The sequence below is a fragment of the Oncorhynchus clarkii genome, unplaced genomic scaffold (assembly GCF_045791955.1).
Source record: "Oncorhynchus clarkii lewisi isolate Uvic-CL-2024 unplaced genomic scaffold, UVic_Ocla_1.0 unplaced_contig_7074_pilon_pilon, whole genome shotgun sequence".
Classification (NCBI taxonomy): domain Eukaryota; kingdom Metazoa; phylum Chordata; class Actinopteri; order Salmoniformes; family Salmonidae; genus Oncorhynchus; species Oncorhynchus clarkii.
In genome coordinates, this window is record NW_027258381.1 from 1 (window position 1) to 22,500 (window position 22,500).

At 49.9% G+C, this 22,500-nt stretch overlaps 1 protein-coding gene across 1 annotated transcript in view; it reads right to left on the reverse strand.

Moving 5' to 3' along the window:
• Window positions 1-676: 676 nt before the first annotated feature.
• The window catches only part of LOC139396830 (cell adhesion molecule 4-like), a gene marked incomplete at its 3' end in the record, with an annotated part of 32,292 nt that continues 10,468 nt past the window's right edge, over window positions 677-22,500 (reverse strand). The window contains exons 2-7 of the mRNA XM_071143747.1: window positions 17,553-17,699; window positions 13,931-14,218; window positions 12,602-12,763; window positions 12,114-12,204; window positions 10,475-10,647; window positions 677-778 (exon numbers count right to left, since the gene is read on the reverse strand). Coding sequence (XP_070999848.1) covers window positions 677-778; window positions 10,475-10,647; window positions 12,114-12,204; window positions 12,602-12,763; window positions 13,931-14,218; window positions 17,553-17,699 — 963 coding nt within the window. The remainder of the gene's footprint in view (window positions 779-10,474; window positions 10,648-12,113; window positions 12,205-12,601; window positions 12,764-13,930; window positions 14,219-17,552; window positions 17,700-22,500) is intronic.

The window sequence follows — 22,500 nt, forward strand, 5'->3', positions numbered from 1 at the left end:
TGATTGTGACCATGAAGGAAGGGAAGGATGGAGAGATGGAGAGGAGGAGAAGAGCTGACCATGAAGGAAGGGAAGGATGGAGAGATAAGAGGAGGTGATTGTGACCATGAAGGAAGGGAAGGATGGAGAGATGGAGAGGAGGAGAAGAGCTGCTAAGAGGCGGTGATTGTGACCATGAAGGAAGGGAAGGATGGAGAGATGGAGAGGAGGAGAAGAGCTGCTAAGAGGCGGTGATTGTGACCATGAAGGAAGGGAAGGATGGAGAGATGGAGAGGAGAGAAGAGCTGCTAAGAGGCGGTGATTGTGATCATGAATGAAGGGAAGGATGGAGAGATGGAGAGGAGGAGAAGAGCTGCTAAGAGGCGGTGATTGTGACCATGAAGGAAGGGAGGCGGTGATTGTGACCATGAAGGAAGGGATGGAGAGATGGAGAGGAGGAGAAGAGCTGCTAAAAGGCAGTGATTGTGACCATGAAGGAAGGGAAGGATGGAGAGATGGAGAGGAGGAGAAGAGCTGTTAAGAGGCGGTGATTGTGACCATGAAGGAAGGGAATGATGGAGAGATGGAGAGGAGGAGAAGAGCTGCTAAGAGGCGGTGATTGTGACCATGAAGGAAGAGAAGGATGGAGAGATGGAGAGGAGGAGTGTGTTAAGGATGAGGGAGGGCTGTACGTTACCTCGGGGGTCCGGTGCGTAGCTGGGGGTTAGGAGGAGGGTGGTTGGGTGGGAGGTGGCATGATGGGAGGTGGGAAGTACCATGGTAGTGACAGACACATTCTCTACAACAGACAAGGCAACGGTAACACACTATTCTCTACAAGACAATCATAGTTATCTATGAAAGACAGGTTCTAGATCAGTGGTCACCAATCGGTTGATCGCCATCGACTGGTCGATCTCCAAGGCATTCCAGGTCGATCAGCAATGTTTTTTATTTTATTTATTTATTATTTTATTTTACCCCCTTTTCTCCCCAATTTCATGGTATCCGATTGTTTTAGTAGCTACTATCTTGTCTCATCGCTACCCCCTTACGGGCTCGGGAGAGACGAAGGTTGAAAGTCATGCGTCCTCCGATACACAACCCAACCAAGCCGCACTGCTTCTTAACACAGCGCCCTCCAACCCTTGGTTAGCGTGCACTGCGCCCGGCCCGCCACAGGAGTCGCTGGTGCGCGATGAGACAAGGATTTCCCCACCAGCCAAACCCTCCCTAACCCGGACGATGCTAGGCCAATTGTGCGTCGCCCCACGGACCTCCTGGTCGCGGCCAGAGCCTGAGCGCGAACCTAGAGTCTCTGGTGGCACAGCTGGCGCTGCAGTACAGTGCCCTTAACCACTGCGCCACCCGGGAGGCCCCAGCAATGTTTTTTGTAAAAAAAACAATGATAAAGCCTTTGTTTTGCACTGTTGTCAGTAGGTGCACTTGATTCAGCAGCCCTAGCGCCGGGAAGGTACTTTCAACCATGTCATGTGTCTGCAGGTATAACTCCACCTACCCGGCAGGCCCAGAGAACTTATCAAGTACACCGATAGGCCTACCACTGGCCAATCAGATAGCTCAGATAACTGTGTCTGCAGTTTCCTCGAGCCATAGACTGTAAAAAGTAACCTCGAACGCACAGCAAAGTTGATACAGTGAGATTTCAAGACTTTCAAAACCACAACAAGAGAGAGACTCAACGAATACAGCAAAGAGCTGCTGTTTTTATGAGTAAGTTCATGTTTTAAGTTGTTATTCAGCACTGTCAACACTGTTCAACACTTTTATATGCCATAAAATGTGCATTCTCCCTACTTCCACTCCTGCCACAACCAGCACTGCAGCAGCAATGAATGAGTATAGAAGTGTTCCAATAAGCTTCCATTGTTATTATTAGTGGCTTGTGTCTTTTTTAATATCAAGGAATATTTCACATTCTCTGGACATAGGAGTAACAACATGAATTGGTGCATGAGGCAGAAATAATGCAGTGCGACTTGAGTTATCTCTGGAAGACTGTCATCTTCTCAGTGGAGGGGGCGAGAGCGGAGGGAGGGAGAGCGGAGGGAGGGAGAGCGGAGGGAGAGCGGAGGGAGGGAGAGCAGAAGGAGGGAGAGCGGAGGGAGGGAGAGCGGGAGAGCAGAGGGAGGGAGAGCACTAGCGACTCCTGTGGCGGGCCGGGCGCAATGCGCAATGCGCTCTGACCAGGTGTATGGTGTTTCCTCTAACACATTGGTGCGGCTGGCTTCCGGGTTAAGCGGGCATTGCCTCAAGAAGCAGTGCGGCTTGGCTGGGTTGTGTTTCGGACCTTCGCCTCTCACGAGTCCGTACGGGAGTTGCAGCGATGGGACAAGACTGTAACTACCAATTGGATACCACCCAAAAAAGTGGTAAAAAATATAAAATAATCGGAGTCAGAAAAGGTTGGTGACCACTGTTCTAGATGGTATGGTTACTACAGACATATGATCTACTATACCATTTCTATAGACTAGTAGCTAGGGAGACAGACACTGGCAAATGACATCGACACATTCACTATAAGACAATGGTTGGGATGCAGACGTATTTTCTACCATAGACACATTGTCTATGACTCAGTAGCTAGGGAGACAGAAGACATTGTGTTTGATGGAAGCATTCTCTGTGGAACAATGTGCGTTGTGTTGGGACAGACACATTCAATATGAGACAATAGATTGGATACTGACACAATGGTAAGGTAAAATGCCTGTTGAGAGAGACAGTGGTTTTAAGTGACTGAGACAGTTGGATTGAGTGAGAGGCTGTGAGCACGGCGCGTGTGTGTGAGTGTGTGTGAAACACTTCATCAAATTGTCCATTTGAAACAGCAGGGTGCAGTAGAGATCTGTTTCATTGAACCACCGTGTGTCTCTCTCTCTCTCTCTTACGAGCCACGCACACGCACAAGCACGCACACACACACTCACTCACTCACTCACTCACTCACTCACTCACTCACTCACACACAAACACAAGCCTCGTTCTAGGGTAATTTATTGGTAACTACTCTTCCGTCTGCTCTCCCTCTCTCCCTCTTCACCCTCTGGCCCTGAGATCCTCCATTTCTTCTTCCTCTGGCCCTGAGATCCTCCATCTCTTCTTCCTCTGGCCCTGAGATCCTCCATCTCTTCTTCCTCTGGCCCTGAGATCCATCTCTTCTTCCTCTGGCCCTGAGATCCTCCATCTCTTCTTCCTCTGGCCCTGAGATCCTCCATCTCTTCTTCCTCTGCCACTCCTTTTACGTCAGCATAACCCTCACCCTCTCTCCTCCTCCTCCTCCTCCTCTCCTCTTCCTTTCAGCCTGCCTTCATTCACTCGTCCACATCCTCCCTCTATCCCGTCAGCGTCCAACCTCAGCCTTCCTGTCACTTATGCAAGACACAAGTGTGTGTCTTGTGGCGTCCATGTGGGTAGGCATACATGTGAGTCAGAGAGACAGGTAGGCATACATGTGAGTCAGAGAGACAGGTAGGCATACATGTGAGTCAGAGAGACAGGTAGGCATACATGTGAGTCAGAGAGACAGGTATGCATACATGTGAGTCAGAGAGACAGGTAGGCATACATGTGAGTCAGAGAGACAGGTAGGCATACATGTGAGTCAGAGAGACAGGTAGGCATACATGTGAGTCAGAGAGACAGGTAGGCATACATGTGAGTCAGAGAGACAGGTAGGCATACATGTGAGTCAGAGAGACAGGTAGGCATACATGTGAGTCAGAGAGACAGGTAGGCATACATGTGAGTCAGAGAGACAGGTAGGCATACATGTGAGTCAGAGAGACAGGTAGGCATACATGTGAGTCAGAGAGACAGGTATGCATACATGTGAGTCAGAGAGACAGGTAGGCATACATGTGAGTCAGAGAGACAGGTAGGCATACATGCGAGTCAGAGAGACAGGTAGAGAGTTCACTCTTAGAAAAAAAGGTACTATCTAGAACTTAAAATGGTTCTTTGGCTGTGAGAGAAAGAGTTCACTAAGGAATGGGTCAGTATGTGAGTATGTGTGTGTGTGTGTGTGTGTGTGTGTGTGTGTGTGTGTGTGTGTGTCTCACCTGAGGCTGAGGGATTAATGAGCAGGGTCAGTCGGCTAATTAGTTGTACACCGATTCATATCTCTTGACCGTCAAAACTACATTCTTGGAAGACATAAATAATGACTTCTCTCCATTTCTCTCTTTCTCTCTACCTCCTCTCTCCTCCATCATCCTCTCCTCTCTCTACTCAAATCTCCCTTCTTTCCCTCAGGCGATCCTCCTCAACCTTAATCACTCTCCTCTCTCCCACGCACTCTTCCATTCTGCTTCCACATTCCCTTGTTCCTTTTCTTATTCCATTCCTCTATGAGCACTCTCTCTCTCTCTAAAGCTGATTTACTATGCGGCTGTACAGCCAGTCAGCACACCGCCAGACATTCTCCTATCATATTGTTATTCTGTACGCTCGCCACTCAGACACCTATATTCACAGCTGTTTTCCCATTTGCATGTTGAAGTTGTTGATAACGATGTTTCTCTCAAATATCATTCCTTAAACTAGAGAGATAAAACACTCACGTATGATTGAACATTCCCTGTTTCTGTGTGTTTTTCTGTTCCGGTGCTGTAGTAAGCTATGCGTCACTCACAACACAAGGTTAAATGTCATCTAGCCGCTGGTCAGAAGGCCTCGTCCCTTACCGCTGCTCCACATTGATTTGGTCACAGCCTACACTACATTGACTTTCTCACTGTCATTAGAAGACTGTGCAGAGCCACAAGGGGGAATACACTACCTGGGATTCAGGTTTTTCACCTAATCTTTACTCTGTCCCTCCCCTTTCTCCCTCCCCCTCTCCTAACCCCCCTCCCTCACCCTCTCCTAACCCCACTCCCTCCCTCCCTCCCTCCCTCCCTCTCCTAACCCCCCTCCCTCCCCCTCTCCTAACCCCCCTCCCTCCCTCCCTCTCCTAACCCCCCCTCCCTCCCCCTCTCCTAACCCCCCTCCCCCCCTCTCCTAACCCTCCCTCCCTCCCCCTCTCCTACCCCCCCTCCCTCCCCCCCCCCTAACCCCCCTCCCTCCCTCCCTCCCTCTCCTAACCCCCCTCCCTCCCTCCCTCTCCTAACCCCCCCTCCTCACCTCCAAACCCCCCCTCCCCCCTCTCCTAACCCCCCTCCCTCCCCCTCTCCTAACCACCCCCCTCCCCCTCTCCTAACCACCCTCCCTCCCCCTCTCCTATACTCCCTGCCTCCCCTCTCCTAACCTCCCTCCCTCCCTCCCAACCCCCTCCCTCTCCTAACCACCCTCCCTCCCCCTCTCCTAACATCCCTCCCTCCCCCTCTCCTAACCTCCCTCCCTCCCCCTCTCCTAACCCCACTCCCTCCCCCTCTCCTAACCTCCCTCCCTCCCCCTCTCCTAACCTCCCACCCTCCCCCTCTCCTAACCTCCCTCCCTCCCCCTCTCCTAACCTCCCTCCCTCCCCCTCTCCTAACCTCCCTCCCTCCCCCTCTCCTAACCCCACTCCCTCCCCCTCTCCTAACCCCACTCCCTCCCCCTCTCCTAACCTCCCTCCCTCCCCCTCTCCTAACCTCCCTCCCTCCCCCTCTCCTAACCCCACTCCCTCCCCCTCTCCTAACCTCCCTCCCTCCCCCTCTCCTAACCTCCCTCCCTCCCCCTCTCCTAACCCCACTCCCTCCCCCTCTCCTAACCTCCCTCCCTCCCCCTCTCCTAACCTCCCTCCCTCCCCCTCTCCTAACCCCACTCCCTCCCCCTCTCCTAACCCCACTCCCTCCCCCTCTCCTAACCTCCCTCCCTCCCCCTCTCCTAACCTCCCTCCCTCCCCCTCTCCTAACCCCACTCCCTCCCCCTCTCCTAACCTCCCTCCCTCCCCCTCTCCTAACCTCCCTCCCTCCCCCTCTCCTAACCTCCCTCCCTCCCCCTCTCCTAACCCCACTCCCTCCCCCTCTCCTAACCCCACTCCCTCCCCCTCTCCTAACCTCCCTCCCTCCCCCTCTCCTAACCCCACTCCCTCCCCCTCTCCTAACCCCACTCCCTCCCCCTCTCCTAACCTCCCTCCCTCCCCCTCTCCTAACCTCCCTCCCTCCCCCTCTCCTAACCCCACTCCCTCCCCCTCTCCTAACCTCCCTCCCTCCCCCTCTCCTAACCTCCCTCCCTCCCCCTCTCCTAACCTCCCTCCCTCCCCCTCTCCTAACCCCACTCCCTCCCCCTCTCCTAACCCCACTCCCTCCCCCTCTCCTAACCTCCCTCCCTCCCCCTCTCCTAACCCCACTCCCTCCCCCTCTCCTAACCCCACTCCCTCCCCCTCTCCTAACCTCCCTCCCTCCCCCTCTCCTAACCTCCCTCCCTCCCCCTCTCCTAACCCCACTCCCTCCCCCTCTCCTAACCTCCCTCCCTCCCTCCCCCTCTCCTAACCTCCCTCCCCCCTCCCCCTCTCCTAACCCCACTCCCTCCCCCTCTCCTAACCTCCCTCCCTCCCCCTCTCCTAACCCCACTCCCTCCCCCTCTCCTAACCCCACTCCCTCCCCCTCTCCTAACCTCCCTCCCTCCCCCTCTCCTAACCTCCCACCCTCTCTCTCACCTCTCTCTCTTTTTCTTTAGTCATTCATTAAATAGAGGTATAATTTATTCCACCTAATTAGTGACTTACCTCATTACCCTAACCACTGCACTCATCTTCCTCCAAATCACAACTATATCTCTCCATCTATCCCTCTAGCCTTCTCTTTTCTCCCATCTCTCTCTCTCTCTCTCTCCCTCCCTCCCTCCCTCCATCTCCAACACTCTCTCATGCAATTCAATTCTAATGGGCTTTATTGGCTTACAGCAATCCATTTCATCACAGCAGCTCAGTTGAATGACATACTGTAAGCAGACCCCCAGGGCTTTGCAGAGACAATCAGTAACATTCTCCTCTGAGCTCCACCAGCAACACCACCACCAACCCACCACAACGCCATCCCACCACACCAGATCCACGCCATCCAATCCCACCACACCACCACCACGCCATCCCATCCCACCACACCACCACCACACCACATCCACGCCATCCCACCACACCACCACCACCACGCCATCCCACCACACCACCACCACGCCATCCCACCACACCACCACCACGCCATCTCACCACCCCACCACCACACCATCCCACCACCACCACCACCACCACGCCATCCCACCACATGCACGCGCACACACACACGCACACGCGCACACACACACGCACACACACACACACACACACACACACACTTAAACCTGCTGAATAAAGATTTTCCGGCATTGGGCCTGGCTCGGCAGAGACTCACCAACCTCTCACTCTCTCTCTGCTTTTCAAAGCATCACCCAGCCTCGAAAAGCGAAAAGCTCCTGCAACAAATTGGCCTCCGATTTGTCCTGATTTTTCGCTTCATGGCCACATCAGACACTAGATAACTCTGGTAGCTGGTTGACAGTGTGAGGGGGAGAGGGCTCGTTTTTCAGAACTGTCATAATGAGCTGTTTTAGCTGACTCATCATCGCCATAAAGCCCTGCCCTGTCAGGCGACCCCACCCCAGTTCACCTTGGGATTTCCAGGGGCAAGCGTGGCTAATCCAACTTGGGCAAGCCCCTAACTGAACACTAACCTGGCTTCGACATCTCTCTCCCTGCTTCCTCTGCCCCTCTCTCTGTCCCTCTCTCTGCCCCTCTCTCTGCCCCTCTCTCTGCCCCTCTCTCTGTCCCTCTCTCTGTCCCTCTCTCTGCCCCTCTCTCTGGCCCTCTCTCTGCCCCTCTCTCTGCCCCTCTCTCTGCCCCTCTCTCTGTCCCTCTCTCTGCCCCTCTCTCTGCCCCTCTCTCTGTCCCTCTCTCTGCCCCTCTCTCTGCCCCTCTCTCTGTCCCTCTTGGACTCGACAAGACATGAACCCTCCAGGGAGCTCTGAACTACAGTACACGCAGAAAAGAGGGCAAACTACTGAGAAGGTGAGAAAGCAGAGAGGGGGGGGGAGAACAAAGAGAGGATAAGATATATAGACATTTAGAGAGAAGGAGTATGGGAAAGATATATAGAAGAGAAAAACAGGAGGAAAGAGGGTAGAGAAAGAAAGAACAAATAGGATTGGTTGACAGAGAGAGAGGAAGGGAAACATAAAAACAAGAAGAAGAAAGAACGAAGAGACAGAAAAAGAAGGACCATTCTAGGAGACGGACGATAGAGACCAAGGAAGAAGAACCATTCTAAGAGACAGACGATAGAGACCAAGGAAGAATCATTCTAGGAGACAGACGATAGAGACCAAGGAAGAATCATTCTAGGAGACAGACGATAGAGACCAAGGAAGAATCATTCTAGGAGACAGGCGATAGAGACCAAGAGAGAGAAGAACAAGGAAGAATCATTCTAGGAGACAGACCACCATAGAGACCAAGACCAAGGAAGAAGAACCATTCTAGGAGACAGGCGATAGAGACCAAGGAAGAAGAACCATTCTAGGAGACAGACGATAGAGACCAAGGAAGAAGAACCATTCTAGGAGACAGGCGATAGAGACCAAGGAAGAAGAACCATTCTAGGAGACAGACGATAGAGACCAAGGAAGAATTATTCTAGGAGACAGACAATAGAGACCAAGGAAGAATCATTCTAGGAGACAGACAATAGAGACCAAGGAAGAATCATTCTAGGAGACAGACAATAGAGACCAAGGAAGAATCATTCTAGGAGACAGACAATAGAGACCAAGGAAGAATCATTCTAGGAGACAGACAATAGAGACCAAGAAAGAAGAATCATTCTAGGAGACAGGCGATAGAGACCAAGGAAGAAGAACCATTCTAGGAGACAGGCGATAGAGACCAAGGAAGAAGAACCATTCTAGGAGACAGGCGATAGAGACCAAGGAAGAAGAACCATTCTAAGAGACAGACGATAGAGACCAAGGAAGAATCATTCTAGGAGACAGACGATAGAGACCAAGGAAGAAGAACCATTCTAGGAGACAGACGAGAGAGACCAAGGAAGAAGAACCATTCTAGAGACAGGCGATAGAGACCAAGGAAGAAGAACCATTCTAGGAGACAGACGATAGAGACCAAGGAAGAAGAACCATTCTAGGAGACAGGCGATAGAGACCAAGGAAGAAGAACCATTCTAGGAGACAGACGATAGAGACCAAGGAAGAATCATTCTAGGAGACAGACATAGAGACCAAGGAAGAATCATTCTAGGAGACAGACAATAGAGACCAAGGAAGAAGAATCATTCTAGAAGACAGACAATAGAGACCAAGGAAGAATCATTCTAGGAGACAGACAATAGAGACCAAGGAAGAATCATTCTAGGAGACAGACAATAGCGACCAAGGAAGAAGAATCATTCTAGAAGACAGGCGATAGAGACCAAGGAAGAAGAACCATTCTAGGAGACAGACGATAGAGACCAAGGAAGAATCATTCTAGGAGACAGACATAGAGACCAAGGAAGAATCATTCTAGGAGACAGACAATAGAGACCAAGGAAGAAGAATCATTCTAGGAGACAGACAATAGAGACCAAGGAAGAATCATTCTAGGAGACAGACAATAGAGACCAAGGAAGAATCATTCTAGGAGACAGACAATAGAGACCAAGGAAGAATCATTCTAGGAGACAGACAATAGCGACCAAGGAAGAAGAATCATTCTAGGAGACAGACAATAGCGACCAAGGAAGAAGAATCATTCTAGGAGACAGGCGATAGAGACCAAGGAAGAAGAACCATTCTAGGAGACAGACAATAGAGACCAAGGAAGAGAAGGGCATTTTCTTGAAGCGTGGACGTACTTCAAAGCCAGGCATGCGTAACTTGTGTTGCACAGTGAGAGAGAGAGTGTGGCTTTAGCTCTGGTGGTGGCTGACGATGGCTGCTCTGGCAAGATGCTCTGGCTCCTCTCTCAACGGAGGATACTTAGAGTGTTGTTTGACGCCTGCCGCTCCTGCCACCTGCTGCCACTGCTCAGGAGATGGTAAGGAGGCAGGGAATTAAGGGAGGAGGGGAAGGGGGGAGTAGGGGGGATGATGAGGGGGCGCAGCCTAAGGCAACCTAAAATGTTACGCAACAACCCCCCTCTTTCTCCTCCTCCTACCCTCTCTCTGATCTTCAGCTGTCAGATGTGAAGGCTGCACTGACAGGAGTAACCACTAGGGGGCCACAGCCATGTGGTACACTGACTATACTGACTACAGATGCTGAGTTAACAACTCAACTCAACCCCTAGCCCGACCCCCTATGCCCCTCGCACATCTGTGAAGCATAAACAACTGATGAAGTGGCTCACGCTTTTGATGTCTACATCTGTGTCTGTGATACGCTTCTGGTGTCTCATTCAAATAGGATTGGACGGTGAATGGATTCGGAGGATATGGAGGGTAAGCTGATCCTAGATCTGTGCCTTAGGGCAACTACTCGCCGCAAGGCAGTGGTTGTCATGGCGACGGTGGCTCACCGTACACCAGCAGCGTGTAGTGGTCGGCGGCACGGCCGTAGTTGTTCTGCGCCTGACACAGGTAGGTCCCGTTGTGTGATTGGCTGAGACGGGACACCTGGAGGGTGGGGCCAGAGATCTCCGCCCTCTCAGGTAAGGTGTCATTAATCCTAGTCCACTGGACATCTCTAGGCCTGCAGAGAGAGAGAGGAGGGAGAGAGAGCGAGGGAAAGAAGAGAGTGAAAGAGAGAAAGAAGAGGAAGTGGAAAGAGTAAGTGAAATTAGATAGAGTGGGGGAGAAACAAGGGGAGCAAGAGGGGATAGGGAGAAGAAAGAGAGAAAAGATAATACAGTATAAAAATAAGACAGAGGTGGAGGGAGAGGGAGGTTATGGGAAATAAAAGGTGAGGAGGGAGTGAGAGAGATTTTAAATTAGACAAGGGAGAGGAAGACAGCATGACAGAAAAGAATTGGGGAGATTTATGGACAGAGAGAGAGAAGGAGAGGAGAGGGAGCAAAGAAAGATGTTGTGTCAGATGGAGAGAGGAAAAGCGGGACATGGGAGGAGAGAGCCAGGGAAGGAGGTAGACAGCGATTTATGGGGGAGAGATGAGAGAGGGAGAGGCAGAGGCAGACAGGAGGATGGAAAGAAAGAGGAGACACAAAAGACAAAAGAAAAGTGAGACAGAAGGCGACTGAGACAAAAGATTATTGGATTACATGAAACAACGAACACACACCACACAATCTCACACAAAGCCCTGTGTGTGTGTGCATCCCCTGTGCTGTGCTGGCTGTCCCTCTCATTCCACCCTGGCAAGATTACAATCCCAGCTCATCTACACCCTAATCCCTCAGGAAGCATCTAATTAAATCCCCCAGCTCATCCACACACACACACACACACGCACGCACATACACACACTTTAATAAACACACCCCTCCAACAAAGACAGGCAGTGTAATGAATTGGTGATGAACGGTTAATAGGAAGTTTGTCCGGGGCCTGAGAGTGATGGGGGTACCGGAGGTGTTAAGGAGAGTGTGGTGAGGTCACTCCAGCGTGAGATGAGGCAGGGGCAGTCCAGTGGATCGATCACCACAGCCACATCTCTCATGTCACTGTCCCCAGCAAGGCTGTTACTGATCCTCACTGGGCCACACATACTGGCTCCTCAGCCTGGCTTTATTGTGGGGCTTTACTATGGCTTACTATGGCTACTCACCACACACACAAACAAACAAACAAGCAAACACACACACAAAAATAATCACACACACGAGCACACACACACACAAACCAGTTTTTATAGAGCTTAATGAAGAGGCTTCAGTTGCCTCAGAAACACACATGCACAACAAACACATCACAGTGTCTAACAAGGGGCTTGTTACAGCCTCCTCAGACACTTTATCCAGAGAATGTCTCAACTCCAAACAGCTGTAGTGTGAGCACAGTATACATACACAACAAATGCACAAGCCAATCAAACAATCTCATCACACACACACACACACACACACACACACACACACACACACACACACACACACACACACACACACACACACACACACACACACACACACACACACACACACACACACACACACACACACACACACACACACACACACACACACACACACACACACTCACAGTGGGTTTCCAGTGATGGAGCAGGTGAGGCTGAGAGAGTCTCCCTCTCGGAGGATGCCAGGGGGAGGGATGATCCTCACTGTGGGGGCAACTGGGGAGAGAGGAGGAAGGAATGGTTACCATGGTAACCAATCAAGAGTGACGGTTGGCGGTTCTGTTATCATAACATCCCTCAGGGTGAAACCGCTGCTGCTTTGTTAATGGCTGCAGTGAACAGACACATCTGAGGAGGTATTCATACGTGTTGCTGTGAAAGCCATGCAGGGCCATTTAAGCAGCAACAGTTTGGCAGCGACACTCATTACGCAGATCTAAAGGGAAGAAAAATGCTGATCAAACTCAGAAATGGTGAGTTGATAAGTAATTTACAACAGAAGGGTTGACCACCCCAGACACCAAACACAAATGAGTCGTGACCATCAGAAATGACGGTGATACAGCTTCAGTGTGCTGCCATGGTAACCCTCGGTGGCTGACCAGTCACTCACAGTGGACGTCGAGGCGGTAGTGGCGGACCCTCTTCTGCCCCCCCAGGGCGGGGTGGGATGCCTCACAGCTGACCGCTGCCCCGTTGTCTTTTCTCTCCACAGGGAGACGGATGGTGTTGGACACACTCACTGTCTTCCCATTTTCCTGCTGGGACACCACACCTAGAGAAGGGAGGGAGGGAGGGAGCACATCAGACAGAGGACGAGGAGAGAAGGAAAAGGCGCTGGTGAAAGAGAGAAGAGAGAAGGGAGAAGGACACATGGAGAGAGTGAGACGGGCATGATTGATGACAAGGAGAAGAGGAGAGAGGGATCTGGACAGGCTCAAACATAAAAGGAAGATAAAGAGAGCGTGAGATGCGATTAAAAATATTTGAAAAGACTCCAAATGAGGCAGCGGAAGATGAGGAGGAGGAAGAGGAGGGATGGTGGTGGCCAAAACTGAGGTCACGTAATATGAGTCTGTGAAAATATGACAATAACTAACACCATGCTGAGTTTTCAATTATTTCAGCTGAGTGAACTGAAGCAGGCCCAATTGAAGCGTGAGATGAGGGCAGGGAGATACTGTCTTAATTACTGAGACATTCTATCCGTCAGGATCTGGAGCCTAACCTTTAATGTCACACTGTATTTGACTCAGGGCAGGGCCCGCTCCACAGCACTACAGAGCAGAACAGAAAACTGGGCTGTCTGCTGTGGGCCCCACGCATCAGCCCACGCCGCTTCCTACGTAACCTTGTCACATCAGGGGACAGACATCTTTGTGAACACGGCATGAAAGGAGGAGACAGAGAGAGAGAGAAGAGGAAGAGGGGGAGGAGAGGAAGACGGGATGAAGAGAAGAAGAGTAAGGGAAAGGACAAAGTGTAAGGGCACAGAGACGTGCTGAGTTAGAGATTAAGATGGAGAGACGGGATGGGAGTGAGAGAGAAAAAAGAGAGAGGTGGAGGGTATAACAGGACAGACAGAGGGTAAACAGCGGGACAGACACACAGACAGAAAGAGATGGACAGAAGGACAGATAACATGGTAAACAGAGTGATCAGAGTGATAGCTGGATGGAAGTCTTATCAGATGGGGAGTAAAGAGGGAGGTAGGTAGAAGGCTGGACAGAAAAGGAGAGAGTGTGATGGAGTTTGAGAAAGATAGATGGATAGACTGACACAGGAACAGGCAGGCGGATAGATAGGGAATGCAGGAAGTGAACAGAGAGAGAGAGAGGCAGAGAGAGAGGTATGACTGAACAAAGACAGAGTCAGACAGACAGATACTGATAGATAGAATGACAGAGGGACATAGTGATAGATCTTCAAAGGATGGACAGACCTGGTATCTCCCGGCGGTCCCTGATCCAGCGCAGCGTGGCGGGGGGCTTGCTGCGCGGCGACAGGCAGGTGAGCTCCACCTCGCCCCCCTCCACGGCCTCCTGCTTCACCTCCACCGTGGGGGTGTCGGGAGGGACGGACACGGACAGCGTGGCCACTTGGTGGTGGGTGTCGTCGGTGTAGAGCTGGCAGAAGTAGCCGCCCTCGTCCGACACGCTCACGTTGGTGAGGGTGATGCGCACCAGACGGGGAGTGAAGAGAACCATCTGGAAACGGTCGTCCTTCAACGCTGGGGAGGGAAGGAGGGAGACAGGGAGACAGACAGCATCGGGGCGGGGGGTCAAGACACAATAGGAAAACCACAATTGGAGATAAACACATAAATATATGGAAAGAAAAGCAAGGCCAAAAGAAAAGAGGACCGGGGGAGTAACAAGGAGGAGAGTGAATAGAGGAATTGAAAGGGGGATAGTGAAGGAGGAGAAGAAGAATTAAACATAGTTAATCTAACAATCCACTGTGACCTCCTGACCAAGGCCATAGTATCATAAGAACCACAGAGGCAGTGAGAAGAAAGACAACCCAGAGAATGGACATAGGACAGCAAAACTGTTTCTTTTGATGTCAGAGAAAGGGAAACATCTATTGTGAGAAAATCATGATAATAACAAATAATGCTAATAACCGTCAGAGTGTGACAGGGACTCAATGGCCATTGTCTCATAAACTTCCCCAAACCTACTTTGTATCGACTGACTGACTGCACAGCCTCTCTCTTTCCTCTCTACCACCCGCTCTTCCTCTCTCTCGTTCCTCTCTACCGCCCTCTCTTTCTCCCTCTCTTTCCTCTCTACCGCCCGCTCTTCCTCTCTCTCGTTCCTCTCTACCGCCCTCTCTTTCTCCCTCTCTTTCCTCTCTACCGCCCTCTCTTTCTCCCTCTCTTTCCTCTCTACCGCCCGCTCTTACTCTCTCTCGTTCCTCTCTACCGCCCGCTCTTCCTCTCTCTCGTTCCTCTCTACCGCCCGCTCTTCCTCTCTCTCGTTCCTCTCTACCGCCCGCTCTTCCTCTCTCTCGTTCCTCTCTACCGCCCGCTCTTCCTCTCTCTCGTTCCTCTCTACCGCCCGCTCTTCCTCTCTCTCTTTCCTCTCTACCTCCCTCTCTTTCTCCCTCTCTTTCCTCTCTACCGCCCGCTCTTCCTCTCTCTCGTTCCTCTCTACCGCCCTCTCTTTCCTCTCTACCTCCCTCTCTACCGCCCTCTATCTCCCTCTCTTTCCTTTCTACCGTCCTCTCTTTCTCCCTCTCTTTCCTCTCTACCTCCCTCTCTACTGCCCTCTCTTTCCTCTCTACCGCCCTCTCTTCCTCTCTACCGCCCGCTCTTCGTCTCTCTCGTTCCTCTCTACCGCCCGCTCTTCCTCTCTCTCGTTCCTCTCTACCGCCCTCTCTTTCCTCTCTACCGCCCGCTCTTCCTCTCTCTCGTTCCTCTCTACCGCCCGCTCTTCCTCTCTCTCCTTCCTCTCTACCGCCCTCTCTTTCTCCCTCTCTTTCCTCTCTACCGCCCTCTATCTCCCTCTCTTTCCTCTCTACCGCCCTCTCTTTCTCCCTCTCTTTCCTCTCTACCTCCCTCTATCTCCCTCTCTTTCCTCACTACCTCCCTTTATCTCCCTCTCTTTCCTCTCTACCTCCCTCTATCTCCCTCTCTTTCCTCTCTACCTCCTATCGCCCTCTTTTTCCTCTCTACCACCCTCTTTCTCCCTTTCTTTCCTCTCTACCCCCCTCTATCTCCCTCTCTTTCCTCTCTACCACCCTCTATCTCCCTCTCTTTCCTCTCTATCTCCCTCTATCTCCCTCTCTTTCCTCTCTACCTCCCTCTATCTCCCTCTCTGTCCTCTCTACCTCCCTCTATCTCCCTCTCTGTCCTCTCTACCTCCCTCTATCTCCCTCTCTTTCCTCTCTACCTCCCTCTACCTCCCTCTCTTTCCTCTCTCTCCCTCTCTTTCCTCTCTACCTCCCTCTATCTCCCTCTCTTTCCTCTCAACCTCCATCTATCTCCCTCTCTTTCCCTCTCTTTCCTCTCTACCTCCCTCTCTTTCCTCCTCTATCTCCCTCTCTTTCCTCTCTCCATCTATCTCCCTCTCTTTCCTCTCTCCTCCCTCTATCTCCCTCTCTTCTTATTAGTCCCTTTCTCCCTTCTCTTTTGTGTTTGCTTCTGCAGAGGGAGAATTCCTTCTCTCTTCCCTGGTGTAATAGTCTACCATTTCACAGCATCATTCATTATATCAGAGGTTTAGTGTGTGCGTGTGTGTTGTGTGTCTGTGTGAAACACAGAGGAATATATTGTAGACAGAGAGAAAAATAGTCTACATTTGCCTTAGAATACTATTTCACAAAGCTCCCTGAATGTGAGAGTGATTCCCGACAGAAAAACACTAAATGGCAACTAAATGTCACAGCTTTGTTCAAGTCCTATTTCACCTTTTGTCCTAGTTCATTTGCATGCCAGGCAGTCAGAGCTAGAGGAGATAGATGGGATCCACAGGCAGTCAGAGCTAGAGGAGATAGATGGGAGTCCTCCACAGAGTCCTCTTGAACAGGTCTATTACTGTTCCTATAGTCTGTTTCTATGCTGGACAGCCTAATAAAAGACCTTGTGTGTGTCCATAACGGCACCCGATTCCCTATATAGTTCACTACTATTGACCAGATCTCTATGGGGACCGGATCCCCTGGTTTAAAGTAGTGCACTATAAAGGGAATAGTGTGCCATCTGAGACACAAGCTTCATCAGAGCCCATTGGTTTAGTGCTGTAGCTGGACAGCTCATTGCCTCATTCCCTTTACCTAACAGTGCAGGACCTTTCTACAGTTATAGAGGGGAATGGTTTAGCACGGAGGGCTCCCAGAAACACCATGGGTTACCCTGCTCCCTGCACTAATGGTAATGGGTAGCATTGGAATCGCCCTGCAGTGTGTGTGTGTGTGTGTGTGTATGTGCATCTGTGTGTGTGTGAGAGAGAGTAGAGTGTGAGAGAGAGGTAAACTCATACCCTACAATACCTAACCTCTCTCTCCCCCCTTCTCTCTCTCCCCCCTTCTCTCTCTGACTCTGTCCTGTTAAGGTCCATTATGCTTTCAGATGGAAAAAGGGTTCTCCTCCCCAGGGAGCAAGCGGCACTAAATACTTAATAGTGTGAACCGGTAGTCCTGATCTGACAGGGAGGGCTAGTTGGACGGAAGGCTTCAATATACTGCTTTCATCTGGCAGAAGAGGTCTGATCCATGTTGTTATTGCGTAATGAGGTAGGGAGGGGAGTATGAATGAAGTCCTAGAATGTACTCCTCCATAATGAAATGAGACCTTGTTAAAACTAAAGAGGCCAGAAAATGGGTTCAATAGGTTGACTTAAAGAGGCCAGCTAATGGGTTCAATAGGTTGACTTCCCTCATAACCACATTGATCTGGTGGCTTCTTGGGGCTGACTGGTTTTTCAAACCCTGACCACAGAGATGAATGTTGAAACCTCACTGTCTCTCTCTCTCACAGACATACATGAACACACAAACACATAAACATACACACACTAAATACACACACATATACATGCAAAACACACACAAACACACACCTCGTGTGCCGTTGAAGAAGAGGGTCTGTCTGCGAGGGTTCTGGATGACCACGATGGAGCCATCATAATTCTGCAGACGACAGGAGATCTGGGCCGTGCCTCCCTCCAACACTGTCACATTCTCAGCCTGCACCGCTTGGCAACGCGCTAGAGAGAGAGAGAAAGAGAGACAGAGACAGAGAGAGAGAGAGAGAGAGAGAGAGAGAGAGAAAGAGAGACAGAGACAGAGAGAGAGAGAGAGAGACAGAGAGAGAGAGAGAGAGAGACAGAGAGAGAGAGAGAAGAGAGAGAGAGAGAGACAGAGAGAGAGAGAGAAAGAGAGAGAGAGAGACAGAGAGAGAGAGAGAGAGAGACAGAGACAGACAGAGAGAGAGAGAGAGAGAGACAGAGAGAGAGAGAGAAAGAGAGAGAGAGACAGAGAGAGAGAGAGACAGAGAGAGAGAGAGACAGAGACAGACAGAGAGAGAGAGAGAGAGAGACAGAGAGAGAGAGATAAAGAGAGAGAGAGAGAGACAGAGAGAGAGAGAGACAGAGAGAGACAGAGACAGACAGAGAGAGAGAGAGAGAGAGACAGAGAGAGAGAGAGAGAGAGAGAGAGACATTTAGTTTCAACCTCACTTCAATACAAACCACAACATTCACAGAAAAGCAAGTAAACAACTATTGATTCTGCTCCATTGACAGTCAGTATACATAGAAGTGAGATACATTAATTATATTGTGGTGTAGTCATGACTCATGAATACTAGTGTGCTTTTTGAAGGATAGTAGTGGCAGAGTCATATAACATGGCTCTGAGGAGCATTAGGAGTGGGAGAGATGTAGAGAAACAGATAGAAACAGAGAGAGAGAGAGATGGTGACGAAGAGAGAGAGAGAAACAAATGCTGTTATTAATTGACATGGACACAGGCAGGGAGAGCGGTAAATGAGCTTGGTGGTTGGACTGTTCTCATGATTATCATTAGCAGCCATTAGCCTAACACAGTCCTAATAGCGAGAGACTGACATACTGTAGCAACACAACCCACACACTGGACTGTGGGTTCCTCTACGAGGCAGATGGAAACCATACAAGCTAAGTGGCCAACAGCAGTACTACACACACAGAGATCTCTTTCTCCTACATACATTCTACCCTTCTCTCTCGGCTCACACACGTATGCACCCCTTCACACCTGTTGAACACACACACACACACACACACACACACACACACACACACACACACACACACACACACACACACACACACACGCACACACGCACACACACACACACAGTTTGTAGTTCAGCCTCCTTGCCACCTGTCTGTATAGTTAGTATATTGCAGTTTGAACTGACATTATGGTAATGTCATGGTGGCTTGTGTCTGGTTGTGTGTGTGGTTGTGTTTATGTTTGTGTTTGTGGTCATCTGTGGTTGTGGTTGTGTGTGGTTGCGTGTGTGATTGTATGTGTGGTTGTGGTTGTGTGTGTGGATGTGGTTGTCTGTGTGGTTGTATTTGTGGTTGTGTGTGAGTGTAGTTGTGTGTGTGTATGGTTGTGGTTTGTGTGTGTGGTTGTCTATTTGGTTGTGTTTGTGGTTGTGGTCGAGTGTGTGTGTGGTTGTGGTTGTGTGTGGTTGTGTGTGTGGTTGTGTTTGTGTTTCTGGTTGTGTTTGGTTGTGTTTGTGGTTGTGTGTGTAGCTGTGTTTGTGGTCATGTGTGGTTGTGTTTGTGGTTGTGTGTGTGGTTGTGTGTGTGGTAGTTGTGTGTGTGGTTGTGGTCGTGTTTGTGCATTGTTGTGGTTGTGGTTGTGTCTGTGGTTGTGGTCGTGTGTGGTTGTGTTTGTGGTTGTGTTTGTGGTTGGTTGTGGTTGTGGTTGTGTGTGGTTGTGGTTGTGTGTGGTTGTGTTTGTGGTTGTGGTTGTGTTTGTGGTTGTGTGTGGTTGTGTTTGGTTGTGTGTGGTTGTGTTTGCGGTTGTGGGTGGTTGTGTTTGGTTGTGTGTAGTTGTGTGTGGTTGTGTTTGTGGTTGTGTGTGGTTGTGTGTGGTTGTAGTTGTGGTTGTGTGTGTGGTTGTCTATTTGGTTGTGTTTGTGGTTGTGGTTGAGTGTGTGTGTGGTTGTGGTTGTGTGTGGTTGTGTGTGTGGTTGTGTTTGTGTTTCTGGTTGTGTTTGGTTGTGTTTGTGTCATGTGTGGTTGTGTTTGTGGTTGTGTGTGTGGTTGTGTGTGTGGTAGTTGTGTGTGTGGTTGTGGTCGTGTTTGTGCATTGTTGTGGTTGTGGTTGTGTCTGTGGTTGTGGTCGTGTGTGGTTGTGTTTGTGGTTGTGTTTGTGGTTGGTTGTGGTTGTGGTTGTGTGTGGTTGTGGTTGTGTGTGGTTGTGTTTGTGGTTGTGGTTGTGTTTGTGGTTGTGTGTGGTTGTGTTTGGTTGTGTGTGGTTGTGTTTGCGGTTGTGGGTGGTTGTGTTTGGTTGTGTGTGTTGTGTGTGGTTGTGTTTGTGGTTGTGTGTGGTTGTGTGTGGTTGTGTGTGGTTGTGTTTGCGGTTGTTGTGTGTGGTTGTGTTTGATTGTGTGTGGTGTGGTGTGTGCGGTTGTGGGTGGTTGTGTGTGGTTGTGGTTGTGTTTGCGGTTGTGGGTGGTTGTGTGTGGTTGTGGTTGTGTTTGCGGTTGTGGGTGGTTGTGTTTGGTTGTGTGTGGTTGTGTGTGGTTGTGTTTGTGTGTGTCACGCTCGTCGTCAGAAGGAGTCGACCAAAGCGCAGCGTGGTAAGTGTTCATGACTTTATTTCATATCAAAAACACTCAAACAAAGTAACAAACCGAAAAAGCGAACAGTTCTGTCAGGTGCAGACACTAAACAGAAAATAACTACCCACAAATGAAAGAGGGAAAAAGGACTGCCTAAGTATGATTCCCAATCAGAGACAACGATAGATTAGGAATTAGGAACCACACTCGGCCAAAAACAAAGAAATAGAAAACATAGGAATAAAGAAACTAGAATGCCCACCCTAGTCACACTCTGGCCTAACCAAAACAGTGTTTTGTGTGGTTGTGTTTGTGGTCGTGTGTGGTTGTGTTTGGTTGTGGTTGTGTTTGTGGTTGTGTGTGTGGTTGTGTTTGTGGTCGTGTGTGGTTGTGGTCGTGGGTGGTTGTGTTTGTGGTTGTTTGTGGTTGTGTTTGTGGTTGTGTTTGTGGTTGTGTATGTAGCTGTGTGTGTGGTTGTGTTTGTGGTCGTGTGTGGTTGTGTTTGTGTGGTTGTGTTTGTGGTCGTGTGTGGTTGTGTTTGTGTGGTTGTGTTTGTGGTCGTGTGTAGTTGTGTGTGGTTGTGTTTGTGGTTGTGTGTGGTTGTAGTTGTGGTTGTGTTTGCGGTTGTTGTTGTGTGTGTGTCTGTGCTTGTGTGTCAGTGGTTGTGTTTGTGGTTGTGTGTTTGGTTGTGTTTGTGTGTTTGTGTTTGTGGTCGTGTGTGGTTGTGTTTGGTGTGGTTGTGTTTGTGGTGTGTGTAGTTGTGTGTGGTTGTGTTTGTGGTTGTGTGTGGTTGTGTTTGTGGTCGTGTAGTTGTGGTTGTGTTTGCGGTTGTGGTGGTTGTGTTTGGTTGTGATTTTGTTTGTGGTTGTGTGTGTGGTTGTGTTTGTGGTTGTGTGTGTGGTTGTTGTTGTGTGTGTGGTTGTGTGTGTGGTCATGTGTGGTTGTGTTTCTGGTTGTGTTTGGTTGGGTGTGTGGTTGTGTGTAGTTGTGGTTGTGGTCATGTGTGGTTGTGTTTGGTTGTGTTTGTGGTTTTGTGTGTGGTTGTTGTTGTGTGTGTGTCTGTGCTTGTGTGTCATTGTGGTTGTGTTTGTGGTCGTGTGTGGTTGTGTTTGTGTGTTTGTGTTTGTGGTCGTGTGTGGTTGTGTTTGTGTGGTTGTGTTTGTGGTCGTGTGTAGTTGTGTGTGGTTGTGTTTGTGGTTGTGTGTGGTTGTGTTTGTGGTTGTGTGTGGTTGTAGTTGTGGTTGTGTTTGCGGTTGTGGGTGGTTGTGTTTGGTTGTGGTTGTGGTTGTGTTTGCGGTTGTGTGTTTGGTTGTGTGTTTGGTTGTGTGTGGTTGTGTGTGTGGTTGTTGTTGTGTGTGTGGTTGTGTGTGTGGTCATGTGTGGTTGTGTTTCTGGTTGTGTTTGGTTGGGTGTGTGGTTGTGTGTGGTTGTGGTTGTGGTCATGTGCGGTTGTGTGTGGTTGTGTTTGTGGTTGTGTGTGTGGTTGTTGTTGTGTGTGTGTCTGTGCTTGTGTGTCATTGTGGTTGTGTTTGTGTTTGTGTTTGTGTGTTTGGTTGTGTTTGTGGTTGTGTGTGTGGTTGTGTTGTGTGTGTGGTTGTGTGTGTGGTCATGTGTGGTTGTGTTTTGGTTGTGTTTGGTTGGGTGTGTGTGTGTGTAGTTGTGGTTGTGGTCATGTGTGGTTGTGTTTGGTTGTGTTTGTGGTTGTGTGTGTGGTTGTTGTTGTGTGTGTGTCTGTGCTTGTGTGTCATTGTGGTTGTGTTTGTGGTCGTGTGTGGTTGTGTGTGTGGTTGTGTTTGTGGTTGTGTTTGTGGTTGTGTTTGTGGTTGTGTGTGGTTGTGTTTGTGGTCGTGTGTGGTTCTGTGTGGTTGTGTTTGTGGTCGTGTGTGGTTATGTTTGTGGTTGTGTTTGTGATTGTGTGTGGTGTGTGTGTTTGTGTGTGTGTCATTGTGGTTGTGTGTTTGGTTGTGTTGTGGTTGTGTGTGTGGTTGTTGTGTGTGTGTGGTTGTGTGTGTGGTCATGTGTGGTTGTGTTTGTGGTTTTTTGTGTGGTTGTTGTTGTGTGTGTGGTTGTGTGTGTGGTCATGTGTGGTTGTGTGGTTGTGTTTGGTTGGGTGTGTGGTTGTGTGTAGTTGTGGTTGTGGTCATGTGTGGTTGTGTTTGGTTGTGTTTGTGGTTTTGTGTGTGGTTGTTGTTGTGTGTGTGTCTGTGCTTGTGTGTCATTGTGGT